This window comes from Drosophila melanogaster, chromosome 3R (genome assembly GCF_000001215.4).
Source record: "Drosophila melanogaster chromosome 3R".
NCBI lineage: Eukaryota > Metazoa > Arthropoda > Insecta > Diptera > Drosophilidae > Drosophila > Drosophila melanogaster.
Window position 1 is genome coordinate 24,876,699 of NT_033777.3, and position 17,999 is coordinate 24,894,697.

General features: G+C 46.9%; 3 protein-coding genes across 6 annotated transcripts; 2 read left to right on the plus strand and 1 right to left on the minus strand.

Moving 5' to 3' along the window:
- Window positions 1-346: 346 nt before the first annotated feature.
- Window positions 347-2,129, plus strand: CG31381 (uncharacterized protein). Of its 2 annotated transcripts, none has more exons than NM_170178.3 (2): window positions 347-436; window positions 521-2,129. In NM_170178.3, exon 2 carries the CDS (start codon window positions 654-656, stop codon window positions 2,085-2,087), a length of 1,434 nt encoding a protein of 477 aa, NP_733057.1. In that variant the 5' UTR covers window positions 347-436; window positions 521-653; the 3' UTR covers window positions 2,088-2,129. The 2 variants fall into 2 exon arrangements, with proteins under 2 accessions (NP_733057.1, NP_001189283.1); NM_001202354.2 differs by having other exon boundaries at window positions 540-2,129.
- On the plus strand, window positions 347-4,780 carry CG11089 (uncharacterized protein). 2 transcript variants are annotated; one of them, NM_143048.2, is made up of 6 exons: window positions 347-436; window positions 2,359-2,421; window positions 2,479-3,551; window positions 3,615-4,048; window positions 4,108-4,234; window positions 4,296-4,780. In NM_143048.2, the coding sequence occupies exons 2-6, from the start codon at window positions 2,403-2,405 to the stop codon at window positions 4,413-4,415; spliced, it is 1,773 nt and encodes a 590-aa protein (NP_651305.1). In that variant the 5' UTR covers window positions 347-436; window positions 2,359-2,402; the 3' UTR covers window positions 4,416-4,780. The 2 variants fall into 2 exon arrangements, with proteins under 2 accessions (NP_651305.1, NP_001189286.1); NM_001202357.1 differs by lacking the exon at window positions 347-436 and having other exon boundaries at window positions 2,346-2,421.
- On the minus strand, window positions 4,768-17,907 carry CG31121 (uncharacterized protein). 2 transcript variants are annotated; one of them, NM_170179.2, is made up of 8 exons: window positions 17,487-17,907; window positions 8,310-8,443; window positions 7,863-7,994; window positions 6,285-7,654; window positions 5,759-6,228; window positions 5,550-5,670; window positions 5,208-5,488; window positions 4,768-5,134 (listed from the first exon to the last, which is right to left on the minus strand). In NM_170179.2, the coding sequence occupies exons 2-8, from the start codon at window positions 8,438-8,440 to the stop codon at window positions 4,904-4,906; spliced, it is 2,736 nt and encodes a 911-aa protein (NP_733058.1). In that variant the 5' UTR covers window positions 8,441-8,443; window positions 17,487-17,907; the 3' UTR covers window positions 4,768-4,903. The 2 variants fall into 2 exon arrangements, with proteins under 2 accessions (NP_733058.1, NP_733059.1); NM_170180.2 differs by lacking the exon at window positions 17,487-17,907 and adding an exon at window positions 14,877-15,137.
- Between the last annotated feature and the right edge of the window lie 92 nt (window positions 17,908-17,999).

Below are 17,999 nucleotides of genomic sequence, written 5' to 3' on the forward strand. Positions count from 1 at the left end.
CCCAAATTTTGTGCAATCATTGATGCGATGTATCGCGAGGATATCTAAAAACAACAAATTAAAAATAAAGAATTATTCATTATATTTATATAAAAAATATAATAATTGCATATTCTTAAGCAAATCATGCAGTGCCTTTAATTAAACTTTTGAGTTCCGTTTTTATCTTAATTTATCTGAGTTCCGAATTTGTACTAAAATATAATTCTAATTTGATTCTTATTTTGTAATCTTAAAAGTTTAAAAAACTTGGTTTTTATATACAATTCCTTACAACCTAAAATCAGTTTAAAATTCCCGCCCATTATGAATTTCTTAGGGCAACATTGGCTCGCTTATCAACAGAGTAGTTGGCAACGCGGTGCTTGTATATTCCGGCAGAATTTTGTGTGGTTCCACTATTTCCCTTTAAAACTCTACCATTATTTTTCGATTTGTAAGTTTAAACAATCACTTTATGCATCAAAATAGGTTTATTTTTTAGCAAATAATTAACTTAATATACGCCAATTGCAAACAGAATACCAATTACTTGTAAGCACAAAAAACAGCTGACGGCAACAAGTGGTTCGGTCCCCATCGGAATACACGTGCTCAAAACGTGTGGGTTTTATTTGCCTTAATTGACTTAAATTCACTCGCAATAAGTGGAAATGATTCGAAAGGTGCCGCTAATTGTAGTCCTGGGCTCCACGGGCACCGGAAAGACGAAACTGTCTTTGCAACTGGCCGAACGCTTCGGAGGAGAAATAATCAGCGCTGACTCCATGCAGGTTTACACCCACCTGGACATCGCCACCGCCAAGGCAACCAAGGAGGAGCAGTCCCGGGCACGACATCATCTACTGGACGTGGCCACACCGGCCGAACCCTTCACAGTCACTCACTTTCGTAACGCAGCACTGCCCATTGTGGAGCGCCTGCTCGCCAAGGACACTTCTCCGATTGTGGTGGGCGGCACGAATTACTACATAGAATCCCTACTTTGGGATATTCTGGTTGACTCGGATGTCAAGCCGGACGAAGGCAAACATTCGGGGGAGCATCTTAAGGATGCCGAACTGAATGCTTTGTCCACCCTCGAGCTGCATCAGCACCTTGCCAAGATCGACGCAGGTAGTGCCAACCGTATTCACCCCAACAACCGGCGCAAGATCATCCGGGCTATCGAAGTGTATCAGAGCACCGGGCAGACTTTGAGCCAGATGCTGGCGGAACAGCGGGCACAGCCGGGAGGAAACCGCCTGGGTGGACCCCTTCGCTATCCACACATCGTTCTCCTTTGGTTGCGTTGCCAGCAGGATGTTCTAAACGAGCGATTGGATTCCCGCGTAGATGGCATGCTGGCCCAAGGGCTGCTCCCTGAACTACGACAGTTTCACAATGCCCACCATGCTACCACTGTGCAAGCCTATACGTCGGGAGTTCTGCAGACGATTGGCTACAAGGAGTTTATTCCCTATCTGATCAAGTACGACCAGCAGCAGGACGAAAAGATAGAGGAGTACCTCAAAACCCATAGTTACAAGCTGCCAGGCCCAGAAAAACTGAAAGAAGAAGGTCTTCCAGATGGCTTGGAACTCCTACGCAATTGTTGCGAAGAACTAAAGTTAGTCACTCGCCGATACTCAAAGAAGCAGCTGAAGTGGATCAACAATCGATTCCTGGCCAGCAAAGATCGTCAAGTGCCGGATCTCTACGAACTGGACACCAGTGATGTGTCAGCTTGGCAGGTGGCAGTCTACAAGCGGGCAGAGACCATCATAGAAAGCTATCGAAACGAAGAGGCTTGCGAGATACTACCAATGGCCAAGCGGGAGCATCCTGGAGCGGATTTGGATGAGGAGACTAGCCATTTTTGTCAAATATGCGAACGGCATTTCGTTGGGGAGTACCAATGGGGACTGCATATGAAGTCCAACAAACACAAGCGAAGAAAGGAGGGACAGCGCAAGCGGCAAAGGGATCACGAAACAATGCTCTCAACGGATCTAGCGAAGAAGCAAAAGGAGGAGAAAGAGGAGGCAGGAAAGGCGGAGACTCAGCCACCACCCAGCCGAGTCAATGATACTGATAAGGCAATGTAACACTAGACGCGGCTTGGCAATAAATGAACCTACGTAAATTTGAGTCATTTGTTGTTGTTTTGAATCTCAATCCCACCGTTTTGCTGCTGATGCAAGCGGCTTGAGGAGTATCTGATAACCCTACACCTCGCTAATGGGGACCACAGACCGCAGGGGAGGTCGTTGCCTAGCCAGAAAAGCGAAAACGCGTAAACATGTTTGTGCACCGAACAACCAGCCCACACAATCGCCATCGCCCACTGACTGATCTCGTCTTTCATTTGCATTTCAGTTGCCCAGCGGTTCAGACGCAATTAGAGAAACCAATCATCAACCATGAGCTCCAGCAAGATTGGTAAGTCTGACAGGATCCTTTCTCGTGGATTATCTAAAATTGCTATATCTTCCCCAGCTCTTCTCAGTGTGTCGGACAAGACGGGCCTGCTCGACTTGGGCAAGAGTTTGGTGGCACTGGGCTTTGACCTGGTTGCCAGTGGAGGCACTGCAACTAGCTTGCGTGGCGCTGGCCTGAAGGTGAGGGATGTCTCGGAGATTACAGGAGCACCTGAGATGCTCGGTGGACGTGTGAAGACGCTGCACCCGGCTGTGCATGCTGGAATCCTTTCCCGCACCACCGACTCTGATCTGGCTGACATGCGCAAGCAGGGCTTCGATCTTATCCAGCTGGTGGTCTGCAATCTGTACCCCTTCGCCAGCACCGTAGCGAAGCCTGATGTTACGCTGGCCGATGCCGTGGAGAACATCGATATTGGAGGCGTTACTCTGCTCCGGGCGGCTGCTAAGAATCACCAGCGAGTCACAGTTGTCTGCGAAGCAGTGGATTATGATCGTGTCCTGTCGGAGTTGAAGGCTTCGGGGAATACCACCGTGGAGACGCGTCAGGCTCTGGCTCTCAAGGCATTCACGCACACCGCCACCTACGATGATGCCATCTCAGATTACTTCAGGAAACAGTATGGATCTGGGGTGTCCCAGCTACCGTTGCGCTATGGCATGAATCCCCACCAGAAGCCGGCTCAGCTCTACACGCAGCTGGCCAAGCTTCCACTGACGGTCCTCAATGCCTCGCCGGGATTTATCAACCTGTGCGACGCCCTCAACGGTTGGCAGTTGGTTAGGGAACTGAAGAAGGCTCTGCAGCTGCCGGCGGCCACCAGCTTTAAGCACGTTTCTCCAGCGGGTGCGGCTGTTGGAGTGCCTCTAAATCCGGCACAGGCCAAGCTGTGCATGGTGGATGATCTGTACGAGCAGTTGACACCTCTGGCAACGGCCTATGCTCGTGCCCGTGGAGCCGACCGCATGAGCTCCTTCGGCGACTTTGTGGCCCTCTCTGATGTGTGCGATGTTGTGACGGCCAGGATAATCTCGCGAGAGGTGTCCGATGGTATTATTGCCGCGGGTTATGAGCCCGAAGCTCTGGAGATCCTGAAGAAAAAGAAGAATGGCGGCTACTGTATACTGCAGGTAGGATTGATGCTTTAAGGTCATCTGTCCTTGATTATTGAGTTTAAATTTTAATACTTTTAGATGGACCCCAACTACGAACCCTCCGCGGTGGAGCGCAAGACTATTTTTGGTCTGACGCTGGAGCAGAAGCGCAACGATGCTGTCATCGACGCCTCGCTCTTTTCCAATGTGGTGAGCAAGCGTGGTCCTCTGCCCGAGGTGGCTGTGCGGGATCTGATCGTGGCCACCATTGCCTTGAAGTACACTCAGAGCAACTCCGTGTGCTACGCCCGCGATGGCCAGGTCGTGGGCATCGGTGCCGGCCAGCAGTCGAGGATTCACTGCACCCGCTTGGCGGGCGAGAAGGCGGACAACTGGTGGCTGCGTCAGCATCCCAGCGTGGCCGGCATGAAGTTCAAGGCTGGTGTGAAGCGGGCGGAGATCTCTAATGCAATCGACAATTACGTAAACGGAACTGTGGGCAAGGACATGCCTTTGTCGCAGTTCGAGGGAATGTAAGTTGTAGAGATTTTTCACATATTTGCAGACCCTAACCACACTCTTCTCTATATAGGTTCGATAAGGCACCAGCCCAACTGACCAGTGAGCAAAAAGTGGAATGGTTAAAGCAGCTGAGTGGCGTGGCCTTGGGATCCGATGCCTTCTTCCCCTTCCGTGATAATATCGATCGCGCTAGCCTGGTGAGTTAGTTAGCTAGTATTTTTGAGCTTCTTTTTTTAAATTGCCCAAATATTCTTTCAGAGCGGCGTCTCCTACATAGCCAGTCCCGCAGGATCCACCAATGATGCTGGTGTCATTGCCGCCTGCGATGAGCACGGTATCATCATGGCCCATACCAATCTGCGATTGTTCCACCATTAGGTTCAACACACTCTTGAGTATACGATTCATTCCCAGTTTTTAAGCTCTTTCTTTGATTTCCATAAAGTTCAACTTTAAATCCCAACTTCTCAAGTCGAATACATAAGAGAATTGTAAATAATTCTCAATTCAGTTAATTTGATTTACGTTCTAAACTGAAATCTATAACCTACGTAGAAAGGCATTTTTAAATATGTAGCAAAATTACATATCTGAAATAATTGTAGTTGTATTTGAAATATTTTTGATAACATTTGTAGCGTTTTAAGTATTTTTATAGAAACACCCTGTTAATCAAACCCCATCAAACTGCCTTATGACCATTCCAAGCTCAATAAAACCACTTGCCTTTAGTTAGTTAAACGAACACTGCCTCGACTAAACACTATTTATTTCAAGAATTAGTTTCTATGGAATGTACAGTTCGGTAGCCTGTGCCATCTAAACTCCAGATCCTGGCCAGCTCCCCTCCCAGTCACGGTATCTGCCTAACGGCTACGCTTCCTTCGACAGGCGCCGCGACAATTGCACAAAAAGACGATGAAGGTGACGCAAAAGACGAGCACCGAACCCAGAACCAAAGCCACCGAGGTGGTCTGGTCATAGGTGGGCGTGGGATCCAGCACGTGCTGCTGGGGCAGCAGCTCGAAGTCGACTAGCACTTGGGTGCCGTTGGGCGGCGGGCAGGGCTGTTGCACAATAATCTCCTGGTGCTGCACCTGAAATTGGGCAATTATATGAGTTTAATTTTTGTCATGGCCATGAGAATCCCTTAGAAGGGAGCACACCAACCTGCTTATTTCGGCACAACTGCAGTCCTGCGGAGTTAGACAACGTCTCGGCACTGTACTCATCCTGCACCAGAACGGGCAGCAGCCAACGTTCTGGCGAAACGAATTGCAACCAGGACCAGAACTGGGCCAGGTTCTGGGGATGCACCAGGTAGCCACCCACTGCCGCCACTGCCAGGCTGATGAGCCCGTTGACAATGCTCGCCGAGACCTTGCAGGGCAGCAGGTGGGCACAGAACAGTGCCAATGTCTGAATGAGCGTCAAGTAGAGCAGCATGTAGCCTATGAATCAATGGGAGTATTAACCAGGGGAAAGTGGGAGGTGGTGTCCAAGATAGCTTACCCATATACAGGTATATGCCCGTATCGCTGCTGTTGGAATATGTGTAAAGTCCCGCCATGCTGTGGGCAGGAAGCAAGTAGGCGAGCCAGATGCAGAGGCTGGGAAACAGGCCCAGGAGACTCTAAAAACAGACCAAATACAATATAATGGATTTAATTATGATACATGAAAACTGGTTACATATTATATCATATCTAATCGTATCATACCTGTACAATGATATAAAGACTGCGCGTATAGAGTCCCAGGCGTATGTCTCGCTCCGCATGGCGGCGATCCTCCTGCGTGTCGCGAATGGTGAGCATGACCAGTGGCCAGTAGACTAGCACCATGACGCAATGATGGTATCCCAAGCGATCGTGGTAGCTCAGCTGTGGATCGGAAGCGGGTACATCCCAGAAGATGCAGCCAATGAAAAGGGAGAGGACTGCGGCGGCGATCAGCTTGCTGATCCAGGTGAGCAGTGATCCCGGCTGCTTGTAGCCGGCAAATCTTTTGATCAGGGCGCTGATCTGACCAAAGAAGCCAGCCTTCATTGTGAAATTGGGCAATGAGGCGGGCGGTGCAGCTAATGGGGGCTCCGAGTTAATCTGATCCCAGGCGTTGGCCAGCGATTCAATGCGGGCCGAGGACTCCAGCATGGCGGCCGCTGAAAGGTCATCCAGGGTGACCAAATCCACTAGAGAAGAACAAATGATTACCCATTCGAGCTGCACTCAATCACTAGTTACTTACAGTAATAGTCCGCTGGGTTCTTGAATGGCGGACATGGATAGCCCAGCTCGCCCATGTGTCGTGGTAGATCCGCTCGACTGCCGGAGAAGACGGTCCTTCCGCCGGAGAGCAGCAGAACGCCGGAACACATGGATAGAATCTCAAAGGTGGGAGGCTGAAGCGTCATGATCACAATGCGACCACCGCTGCACCACTGGCGCAGGTACTCCACCAGGAAGAATGTGTCAAAGATATCCATGTTGCTGGTCACCTGATCCAGAATCAGCAGCGACGACTGCGCCAGCAGCTGGCAGGCCACGCTTAAGCGCTGTTTCTCCGAGTGGGTCAATGTGGACACATTGGAGGCACGCACCGTATTCAGCCCCAAATCCTCGATGAGCACATCCATGCGCTCCTCCAGATCACTGCGATCAATGGGACCTCTGAGCGCGGCATGGAAATTGAGGGTGCACTGGACACTCATCCGTGGATCCAGGGAGGAGACCTCGAGAGCCGGTACATAGCTGCAGAGTTCCCGCAGTCCACGTCGACTAACCTGCTGTCCGTTGATGAGGATCTCCCCACCCAGACGTTCAGTCAATCCCGCCAAGCACTCGGCCAGGGCACTTCCCTCCCTCTGCGATGTGGCCATGATGGCGAACAGATCCCCCGCCTTGGCCTGCATCGACACACCGCGCAGGCAGGGATTCACATCGAGGCAGTGCACCTGGATGTTTGGGTAGATCAGCCCCATGCCCGACTGCTTCCTGCTGCCAGGGTTGTGACCGTTTCCATTGCCGTACTGCCTGGAGCTGCCGTACAGTCGGGCTTCGTTATAGTCGTAGCCCATCCCACCACCGCCGCCATCCACCTGGCTCAATCCGGCCCCCAGAAGATCCGCCTCGCTGTGCGATCTGTGACCGTAGTGCTTCCCGTACTGCTGTTGATGCTGCTGCATCTGATGGTGGTGCTGACCCACCGCGATGCTTGCTCGGCTGTTTGCCTGCCGCAGGGCAGCCATCGGGACACCGCCTCCTCCGATCTGAGCCCGCGACTCAGGACGCGAGTGCGGCATGCCGCCGATGGCACGGAAGTCGGACTCGCTGCGATACTTCCGGAGATTGGGCGGCACCCGACTGCGGGTCGTCTCGTTGTCGCTGCTATCGTAGCCACTGCTCCCGGCTCCAGCCGGTGCACCCGAGCTATCCCGAAAGGCGCGGTTCACTCGTCCTCGCACTCCGCCCAGGGCACTGGAACCACCATGGCCATGACCCGGTCCCGCACCCGGACCCGGACCGGGACGATGCGATCGCTGCGATCCAGCATTTGGCGGAAAGACGCGCGGCAGTCCGAACTTCAAGTATGTGTACATATTTGAGCCCAAGGGAGATCTGAAAGGATTAGGTATGGTCGGATATATAGTATGGTGATAACGTTTAAATCTTATGCTTAAATATATAAAGGTATAGCTAATTCAATTAATGTGTTTTTTGTACGTAACCGAAATTCTCAAGTGCTGAGATCATACATAGTCCGGAACTATTAACGCTTGATTATGCTTAATAATTGTTTATTTAAATAATGTATGAGATTACTCACTTGGGTCCGTAGCGCGGATGGTTTAAGATTGATTGAACTGTGGTATCGCGTAGCTGGAAGTTTCCATATGGCAGCGGTGATTTGTCCGACGAGCCCAGAGCTGAATCGGTGAAGTCAGAGTTCAGGTTTTGCCTACGGATGGGATGGGATGGGGGTATTTGTATTGCTCGTTGTGGAGGATGGAAAGCGTCATAGAGAGCTGCACTGGGCGGCTGCAGTTGCGGTCAGCTGGACATGATTGGTGGGCTTGGCCGTGGGCTCTTCAATTAGCCATTTATGGCATTTGAACTTCCGTCCACTGCGGTTAAATCAACCGTCAAAACTTCGATGGGCAGGTGCGGCTGCCAGCCAGTGGTTACCCCAGCTACTCCCCCTTGCTGTTCCTCCAGTGACCACACCCAGTTCTCGAAATGGGGTTCCTCCACCGTTAACCACTCAATCACTCACCTGTAGATGGACCAGGCATGCAGATCCTCGGATGCCGCCGGTGGCAGTGGGGTATTGGGTCCGTGGGGCACCGAGTAGCGGCGCTCCTCGCGTGACATCTTCTTGCCGCTCGAAAAGTTGCTCAGCTCCATGATCTGCCGGAAAGCACACGGATCGGGTTAGAGAGTTCGGGCCAAAATATTAAGCTAATTCCGACTTAAAGTGGGTCAAGAATGACGCGAGAATGGCTGCGCTATTATTACTCATAATTGGCGGGAATTAGCCTAATGACAATGCCCACACATATCCACACGCAGCGCCAGTTGGAGTCGAAGTTGGATTCGGAATCGGAGTCGCAGTCGCATATTCACAACCATTGTCATGACAAAAGCGGAAATGGTGTCGTATATGAGGCGAGGCGAACTTAAGACACCCTAACAAAGACCTTTTCGAAAATTTGATAGATACTTTATCTACTTTTCATAATAAATAAATCAGAAAAAAATAATGTCTGTGCTGTATTTATTAACTTACTACCCATGGGTTCTTTTGTAGTTGTGCAATATCATATATATTTTTTGTGAGTCTTAATCCGAACAGGTGCACAAAAAGCCACCAAGACAATGCTAGCTAATCGGGTGTTGTCTTTCAGATTTCCAGCTCCGTATCTTGAGGAAATCCAAAACACCGGGCGGTAGAACAAAGCGCAGCTCATTTGGACACGGCCTCTGGGTTTTTAATTGCCAATGCCCGCCGAAAAAAAAAGGTAGCAAAAATCCATGCAAATGAACCAATGTTTGCTCGGCAGCATTATGCAATGTTAAGCGAACGAAAGGCAAACAAACTAATGCAACTGCTGTCGCCGGATTGTGTGGACGCCAAATGGATGCAGTGCAGCGAGCCGTGCGGATTTCCGTTTTGCCAGCCGCAGAAATTACGTATGGTAACTGCTCAAGTGTTCTACGAGTGCGGCGAAAGTGAGTGGTAAGATACTTCACATTCACGTCCACATCCAACTCCAAGCTCCAAACCATATTCGTTATGGCAAGCTTCACTAGACAGTCGCAGAAAGTGAAGCTGAGATTGGGATTTGGGTTTGGGGTCTTGGGATTGGTACTGGGATTGAGGGGCGGTGCCCAGAAGAAGAAAGCTTGGCACTCGGATTACGGCAATGCTTTCGCCCATCTATTGTATCTACTAAGAGATAACTATACGATTTTAAACACTGTTGCAGCTTGTGTATTAACACTTTTAATTGCGTGTTAAATTCGCTTTAATTAAAATCACCACTTGTGGCATAATCGCATAAACGGATTTTCCTCGCCGTTCAACGCATTTTACTCGATTTGGCTTGTCTGCCAGCTCGTTTTTGTTTATTATTATCATTTCTTTCCCTCATACAATTATGTGCCTCTGCTTTTTTCCGTGGCCGTAACCGTTTTTGCCTGGTTTCAGCTTTTGCCCAGCACTTGGCTCACACCGAGTGAAAGTGGAAGTCAGCTAAGGGGGCCTTAATACCTGCGAGAGTGCCTGATACAATTCAGGCATCCCATCACCCGCGGCAAGATGCCTACACAGATATGCAGTCTCCGATAGTGGTACTTACCATATGCACTAAAAACTATCTGCTATCTAACTAGCATTCTAAGGTATATGCTTTATATGTATCTTTCATGATATATTCAGATTCAGATGTGATTTCCTTCCAAATAGAATTCAATTCACATTTTTCCATCATTCGTAAATTCTCTCTCATTTGGAAACTCCTACATTCGTTATTTCTCCCAGTGTACTCACACTGCAAACTGGGCAATGTCTATATGGGCCGTAAAGAAAAAGAGATGTTCGGCATTTAAAAGCGTCGCTTTGTAATGAATGAATGGTATTGGGGGCAATGATACGGCTGCGACCAAGACAGCGGCATTGATTTATGCGATCACGATGCTCCGGTGACGCGGCAGCCGATATCTAAGTATCTCGCAGTACGCGTATCTATATATCTATGTCCATTGTTCGCACAAGTGCGTGAAGCAAAAACATTGCGAGTGGCGGCTAAAAACCGACAGCTGACAGCGAAGGAAAGTGAAGAAATGATTAAAGTGACTATTAGTTTTTAGCTAAAGCCTCGCACTTGCATTATAAACTATCAAAAACGAGCTCATTATTTTGTGTATATTAGTAATTGAGTGGGTAAAAAATTACCACTGATTGATTCAATTGTTTGTTTAAATGACACAACACTTTTGAAAGATTATTACTTACACAGGTACACCAATAAGCATTTTGTTTAACTTTTTGGAGATCTAGTGCAATACGTTGTTGGGGTTTTGTAACTTAAGATTGCTTACTAAGCTGTTAAGCACCTTATCAACATAAACAAAGCTGAAAACTTCTGCTTCAGCACGTTCTAGAATTTAATAAAGTGCAATGTTGACATTGCCAAAAATTCCGTGTTGTTACGTTGCGATAACTTTAATCTTAATGAAAATAAGTGGAACATATAAAAATTTGATTGTTTAGTTCTCATGACTTTTGGGTATTAGTTGCTTATTGTTTTTTTTTTCTTAGCTTTTGGGTGGCATTCCGCACCTAACTGTTTGCTGCTGGCCAAGCCTTAGCCGCCTTTATCAGATTGCCGTTCTCGAATGTCGGCAAAAAAAAAAAACTGGACGCAGCTGTGGCCAAAATCCAGGCAAGTTCCGCTGCAGTTGCAACTGCAGTCTGGCCGGAATTATATCACAGTCTCGATTAGCTTATGGTGGCTTACGGCCAATTGGGTCGCTCGATCGTTGCATGATCGGTCAGATCGGACAGAAACTAAAGCCGCAGCTAGCGGATATTTGCCTGTCAACGAGGCCGGCTGCTGTTGCTGCTGGCTGGTGTGAATAAGTCACAATGCGCTAAGTAATGGGCCAACGGTTATTGGCAATAGCTTAGCACTCTATTGGCCGATTAGGCCAATTGCCAGCCAGCTGTCGTCTGTTGGTTGTCGCCTGACTTGGCCAAGATGTTGCTGTATGCAGACGGCGGAGTCCCGTTGCTGTCAGTCTGCATTCCCGTTGGCCACGATGTGGAGAATCTAGCGATACATGCGTCAGTTGACAACTCGAGAACCGTTCGCTGTTGCAGTTGCTGCAGTTGCACTCACATGACCATTGATGCAAAACTGCAGTTAGACACGAGCTGCGACGACCACGACAAGTGGGGTTCCTCCTCCGGTTTTTCGGTCACTGATCGCCGGCTTGTGCGCACATTTTATGATTTAATGGAGAGCGCCCAAGTGGCTTTCAAGTGGTCCCCGGCCATAACAATTTGTTGCTCTCTCTTGGTTCAGGCTTTTGTGGCATGGCACTTGAAAGATTGCGAGTTGTGCGAGTGATTGAGCTGCAAACGAGACCTGACCTGCGGTTCAACTCCAGCTCCAGCATTGTCCATTTCCATTCCCACGCAAAAGCCAATTAAATTGGGTTGCTGGGGCTCTTCATTTCACTGGGCCAAAACTTGTTCCCTGGACGTGCAGTCAACAGGTGAAGAGGTGGGTCAGCCTCCCTCCCATATCAAAAGCGGTCACCCGATTGCCGCTGACAGCCTGACGAACTGACTAAGTGGCCAAGTGACTAACTGAGGGACTGGGAAAACCACTAGCCAGCTAAGATCTCGCTGTGAAAGTGAAACTCTTGTGGCATAATTTGTAGCTGCTGTGGCACACGGGGCGTATGATAAATGCCTACAAAATATTTTGCGACTGCCTCAAAGTGGGTCACAGTTGCAGTTTTGTAATTTGCGATTATTAAAGAAGGGGAAACTGCATACACAACGAAGCTGGCATGCACTTAAAGTCAGAAAGTTTTATTTAACTGGGAAAAAGTCAACATAATAAGAAAAGACAAAAGCATAAATTAGTGGAGCATAAGGTTAAATCAAAGAAATCAGAAAGTTTATGCCTAATTTACCTTTTTTAAATATTTAATTAATTTATAAAATTATAAAAACCATCATATTATAAACAGTTAATTGTCAATTAAAAAAGAAAATAAGAACCAATTAAAAAAATTTGGATAATTAATGTTGAAAACTTGTTTTCAACCGAGATTTTCTTGATAATTTTGGAATTCTTCTCATTGTTCTTAAGATTCTTAAGAACGCACACAGAAATAAAGATGTGAGCCCCTGATTGTATAGGATGCTTTCCATTAAATAAGTATTTAATGCCCCTGTGAATCACTAAAAATCACACAAAATTCTAAAAGAAACCGCAGAATGACAAGTCACAGATGTGTTAAACCAAAAACCCGACCGAATCACGTATGCAGATATATTTAGACACATTTGCAGCGCCAAAAAGTTGAAATACTCTACTCAGGACCAACAGAAATATGCAGTTGGCAGAAGGGCGTGGCCGGCAAAAGGGGCGGGCAACGAGAGCCGATTTCCAGAGCTGACTAATGCCATAGCCAGATGCAAATTAATAATAAACAAATTAAATGATCGGCAGCCCGTGGCCAACATTCCTCGCTCCATTCCGACGACAAAGCGGTTTGTTGAACTTGCTCGTCGTCCGGTTCGAAAAAGATGAAATTTTTTTTTGTGATTATGCCTTGGGAGGAAAGGCATCCGAGACGACTTGTTTTCTGAGAGTGTGTTTGCGTGTTAATTGAACACACGGGTTCCAGAGATTTTCGTTGGGGTTTTTGTTTGATTTTTAGCACGTTTTTTTGTGCCCAATCGTTGTCGCTGCTGGCCGGCAAAAGCCAGTATGCAAATTGCTGGCCACGTTGTGCGATAGATGCTCATGTTATACCACTGGCCTCCATGGCGGATGAGCGACAGTCGCTCAGTTAGTCAGTCAGTCAGTCAGTCAAAGAGCAGACGAGCACGCAGCGAGGAATTCTTCGAGATGCCACAGCTCTGCGACTTGTGAAAGTTTCGGCTGCGTAAATTGATTATGAGTGGGTAAACGTCGAAACGACGAAATTCGGGCAGAGATGGGCACCAGGCCCAGCAGGTGAATGGGTGCACAGCGAGAAAAAATGGTCATGAAAAATAATGTTTAGTATGACATCTTTTGATACGTCCGTTTCTGGTTACTAACATTTTTCCAAGCCGCTGAGCTGTTGATTGATTTAATATACCTCACAAGCTGCTGTCAACAAATGGTGCGAGAACAAGAAGAAAAAATGATTAATTAAACACTGACTAATGGCAAACCAAAGCCGCTGGACCTGACCCGTTTTGTGAGCAAACTAATGAATCTGGCCTACAAATCGCTATCAAATTGGGCAATATCCGCGGCAGGGGCATAACCAGAAATGAGTTAACCGACGAGCTGGCAGAAATGCGAGCACAAGAATTCCGCTGACTGTGACCCCAAAAAGTCTAATGCTAATGTCATGCCGTCAACGAATATTCGTCATGGCTGCATAGCCCCCACCACCGAAACCACCGGCAATACCACAGTGGTGGTCTCAATTCAGCGTATTTCAGCGGTTCGGATCGGCTTTCAGTTTCCAGCGCTTCAGCGTTGAGCGTTCAGTTTTCAGTTTTGCGGTTAGAAAACTCAGGCAAGGTCAGTTTTATTAATTGCCCAAACGGAATACGAAACTTTGCCACAGTTTCGGGCATCTTTACAGGCAATTAACGCCGAGCTGAAAACCAAAACAAATCTCTCCCCCCCCAACACGACTTAAAACCGAGTCGAAACAAAACACTTTCCTGTATTGCGAAAGACTTGTGAAAGTGGCCAACAATTGTGGGTAAAAATTTGCATGCCAATGCCGATCCCGCCGCTTCCCATTTACTCCTCCGCCTCCACGGAAACACGTGTGGTGCCACCAGGCTAATTGACATAAATTCCATGGCAAACCGAACGAAAACAGAAAAATGGCAATTTTTCCCTGCGTTGCCATTGCATGCATAAAAATGCGACAGACGGGCTTATTTGGCCAAATTCCCGAACACACCCACAGACCCAAAGACACACAGCAACTGGGTCTTATGGGCGCCAATTCCACACTCAACGAAAATGTCTTAGCTTGGTCGAAGAGTGTACTATTTTGTGGTAAGAGATTTCTTAATAATCACACTTTATTATTATTGAACATTTCTCATCTTCGAGTTGCGCAGAAATCAACATCAAATTGGTAGAATTCCATTTAATTTCGCTGTTTGAAATACAAACAAAATCTACACGACTAGCCTTCTTGGGGGGAATGAGCAATGTTAGGTGTCAGTTATTTTTCCCAGTGCAAAATGTGGGGGCCAAGTAAATATGTGACATGGTTTTTAAGAGCAATTTATTCGGCTCACGTCCAATCAAATAAGGTCTCATCTGCGACTCCGACTCCGCCACTATTCTGATTCTATGTCAGCGGCATGTCTGAACCGTGCCTGTGAACTTGGAGCGAAATGAATTGGAGTTCTCTTTTTACGGCCGTAAAAGTCACGAAGTGTGTGTAGCCTGAAATGTACTTTCTTCGCCTAATTATGCAGCTGTTCTGCTTCTGCGGCTTCTTCTTCGTTTACGTCTTCAGCTATGCTGTGTTAATTTAATTACAATAAAAAGTAAATTAACTCACTGTGGCCCCGTACCGTATCTATCAATGCCCACAATTTTCATGGTCGCAACTTTTAATGGCCCCGCAGCTGGAGAGATTGCCTATGCAAGTGGGAAATTTCGAATTTGCATTTCCTGCTCGTTGAGTTTTCACTTTGCCAGCGACCAAGGGTCTCCGTCTCATCATCATCATCATCATCATCGTCATTCCAATGGCCCGCCGCTGACTTCATCCAGAGTCCGCTATCATTAAATGCAATGATTCATCCATCCATCCATCGGAATAACCAGCGACTAAGTTCAATTGAAATTGAACACATACACATATGGAGGACTCAGGCCGAGAGAACAAGAACAAGTTTTGGCCAACTAGATGCAGCCACACCTATAAAGAACCGATCAGAAAACCAGCCTAGACCCAAGACAAAGACCAGATCCCATATACCCAATGCTAGATACCACCAGCACCCCACTCCGGATCCGAACTCACCACAAAGCCATAACTGACAATCAATTCAACTTAAGCTGGCTCTTTGCCGCGCCTTGGTCTTTTTGTCTAGACTCCGCGTTGCTGTCTTAAGTCTTTTGATTTGTTTTCCTTTTTTTTTCTCAGTTTCTGTATTTGTTTTCTTCTGGACTGGAATTGAAATTGTCGAAATTGAATTACGATCGCTGCCTGTCGGTCCGCTTCTAAACGCTTTTTTTTCTCTCTGCCCCGGAATGGCTTGATATCTTTTTTGCGGGGGGCCTGAACAGCAGCCACAAATCAGGGAGCCCCGTTAGCGGTCATAATAATACTGTTAACTAATTTACGCCACAAAAAACGGCGGCAAAAAGCGACGACAATGGGAAAATCTAGAAAAACAATCCAGCAAGTCAGCTCGAAGAAGCAAAATACATTTTGGAACTTTTTCAATGAGCTTGGCCATGGCTTTAACAGCATTCTAACGGTCCGGCCAACATGACATGGCTAATTAGGTGCGAGATTCAGTGAAATGGACCCGAAACGGAGGCTGGGAATTTGCATTGCGAAGGGCCAAAGGCATTAGCTTGACAATAATCTGCAGTTGGGGGGGCCCTGAGAATGGTGCTAAAGCCCCAAATTATCTCAATCGCCAAAATCTCCATTAGCCCGCAGCTCATTTTCGATGAGAAATCAAGTTCCGCGGCACGAAATTTTGAAAGTGATTGTGAGCGCAGATTGGCAGCTGCATCGAAATTGCAAAATGAATGTGAAAGTTGCTTAGCCGCGTGGTTATTCTTTATGAGCCGATATAGGAAGAGTACACGCCGGAATAAAGTATTTGCCTCTACCCAGCGAAAAATGTCTTTCAGACCTGTTATGGCTTTCACATCTTGTTCGAAATTAAATCCATCGCTCTCCGGGTCATCGAAATACGTGACAAACTTTATTCTTCTTTAAACATATATTGCAATCATTTATTACAGAAATGAGTAGATTAAATTGAATGGTTATATAAAGTCAAAGTCTTTTGCGTTATTGCAAAAAAAAAGAACCCATAAGCTATGCAAACTATTCTAAGGCGCATAAAAAGTTATTTATGTGCTTAAAGTATAAACATAAAAACAAATAATGGCTATAGTGCTCGATCGTAAGTTTAAGGCAGTTTTTACGAGGAAATGACCAGACCAAGACGATGCTAGCATCTGCGGGTAGAGCAAACAACCAGCGATCCCCGGAGAGCTAAGAACCCAGCTCCGCAAAGAGGCAATGGCAAAGGCAAAGACAGCCGGCCAAACAAACAAACAAACTGAAACTTGTATCTGTGAGATACACACTGGCACACAGCGAGAAATACTACATAATGATATGTGATATAAAAATGTTGGAAATATAATTTGAACTATTAAAAAACAAAATATCAAATATTTTGAATGAAACAGTTTACTAAATAATTAAATAAATTTGTTTTATTCAATTTGCAACAAGGATATATCTTTTTACACTATACTAATGCTATAGCCATTAGCTGAAACATGAAATGAAGCCATTTGATGAAACAAAACATAAATATTTAAAATATGATATATTGCTTGTATATTAGATTTATTATCTCGCTTTTTTTCCTGTGCAGCGGAGCAGTGAGCTGCAGAGAAAATAAAAGACAAGACAAACCGAGCCGAGTGGAGTTGAGTTGAGCAGCAGGCACTTGGCTGTTTGAGCGACTCCGGCTTTGGCTGGCACTTGGGTTCTGGTTTTGGCATCGAGTTGGACTTCCACTTTGGATCGCTTGGGCTCTGCAGGGCGCTGAGCGCAGGGAGAGCGGCAAAGAAGTGCCAGCAGTGGCAGTGGTGGATGGAGTGTGGGCTAAGATACATTTGCTAGACAAAACCCGCTCGCGGGATCTTTGACCTGCGATGGTGACGACCGCGCGAGCAGAACAGAACAGAACAGAAGAACAGAAGAGGGGGGGAGTACAAAAAAACAGAAGAACCAGAAGGTATTAGTATTATACCCAAAGGAATGGAACGTGGACCGTGGTGGATACTCGTCGGTTTCATTTGGTTCGAGGTGGCAAGTGCTGCCGTTGGCCTAATACAATTAACAGTAAATACCAGTTGGCCAGTTGGACTCTAATTAGCCGCTCGGTGACACTCATTCATAACTTGGGCAAAACACTTACATTACAATGTCGATCTGCTGGCTACACCGATGTCTGCATATTTTATATAGACCATATAGACACTGCTCACACACACACTCACGTCACTTGGATATTGGCCACTTTTTCCTTTTTTTATTTTTTTTTTTTTTTTGTATCTATTGGATATTCCGCGAGTCAACAAATAACCACATTTGCATGCACTTCCCGGTGGTCATTAAAAAATATTCGCCTTTGCACAGATATATGTGTGTATATTATAGCCCGTTAAGCCGTGAATATTTCAATTAGATTTCCAAATGCGTTTTATGTGTTTTCATATTTTTTTTTTGTAATTTTCTTCTGGGAACTGTGTGTTAGGGGGCCGCCAGAAAAAAATCGAATCGACGCGAACCGCGGATCGGTGGAGGCAACTCTCTCGGAGCTCGGCTCGCAGCGAACTGATCTGAACTTGGCCTCGGCCGCCATCTTAGCCCGCTTGCTTCGCCTGGAAGCGAGTTGGCCGGAGAGAGCCGCTTTCCAGGCGGAGCGGAG

What these genes read in the sequence shown, in the direction of transcription:
- CG31381 (NM_170178.3), top strand. Translation starts at nt 654, where the DNA reads ATGATTCGAAAGGTGCCGCTAATTGTAGTCCTGGGCTCCACGGGCACC.
- CG11089 (NM_143048.2), top strand. An exon ending in GCGGCTACTGTATACTGCAG is followed by an intron (nt 3,552 to 3,614) that starts GTAGGATTGATG and finishes TAATACTTTTAG; the next exon opens with ATGGACCCCAACTACGAACC. An exon ending in ATATCGATCGCGCTAGCCTG is followed by an intron (nt 4,235 to 4,295) that starts GTGAGTTAGTTA and finishes ATATTCTTTCAG; the next exon opens with AGCGGCGTCTCCTACATAGC.
- CG31121 (NM_170179.2), bottom strand. Translation starts at nt 8,440, where the DNA reads ATGGAGCTGAGCAACTTTTCGAGCGGCAAGAAGATGTCACGCGAGGAG. An exon ending in CATGCCTGGTCCATCTACAG is followed by an intron (nt 7,995 to 8,309) that starts GTGAGTGATTGA and finishes TCCCATCCGTAG; the next exon opens with GCAAAACCTGAACTCTGACT. An exon ending in GGGCATATACCTGTATATGG is followed by an intron (nt 5,489 to 5,549) that starts GTAAGCTATCTT and finishes ATTGATTCATAG; the next exon opens with GCTACATGCTGCTCTACTTG.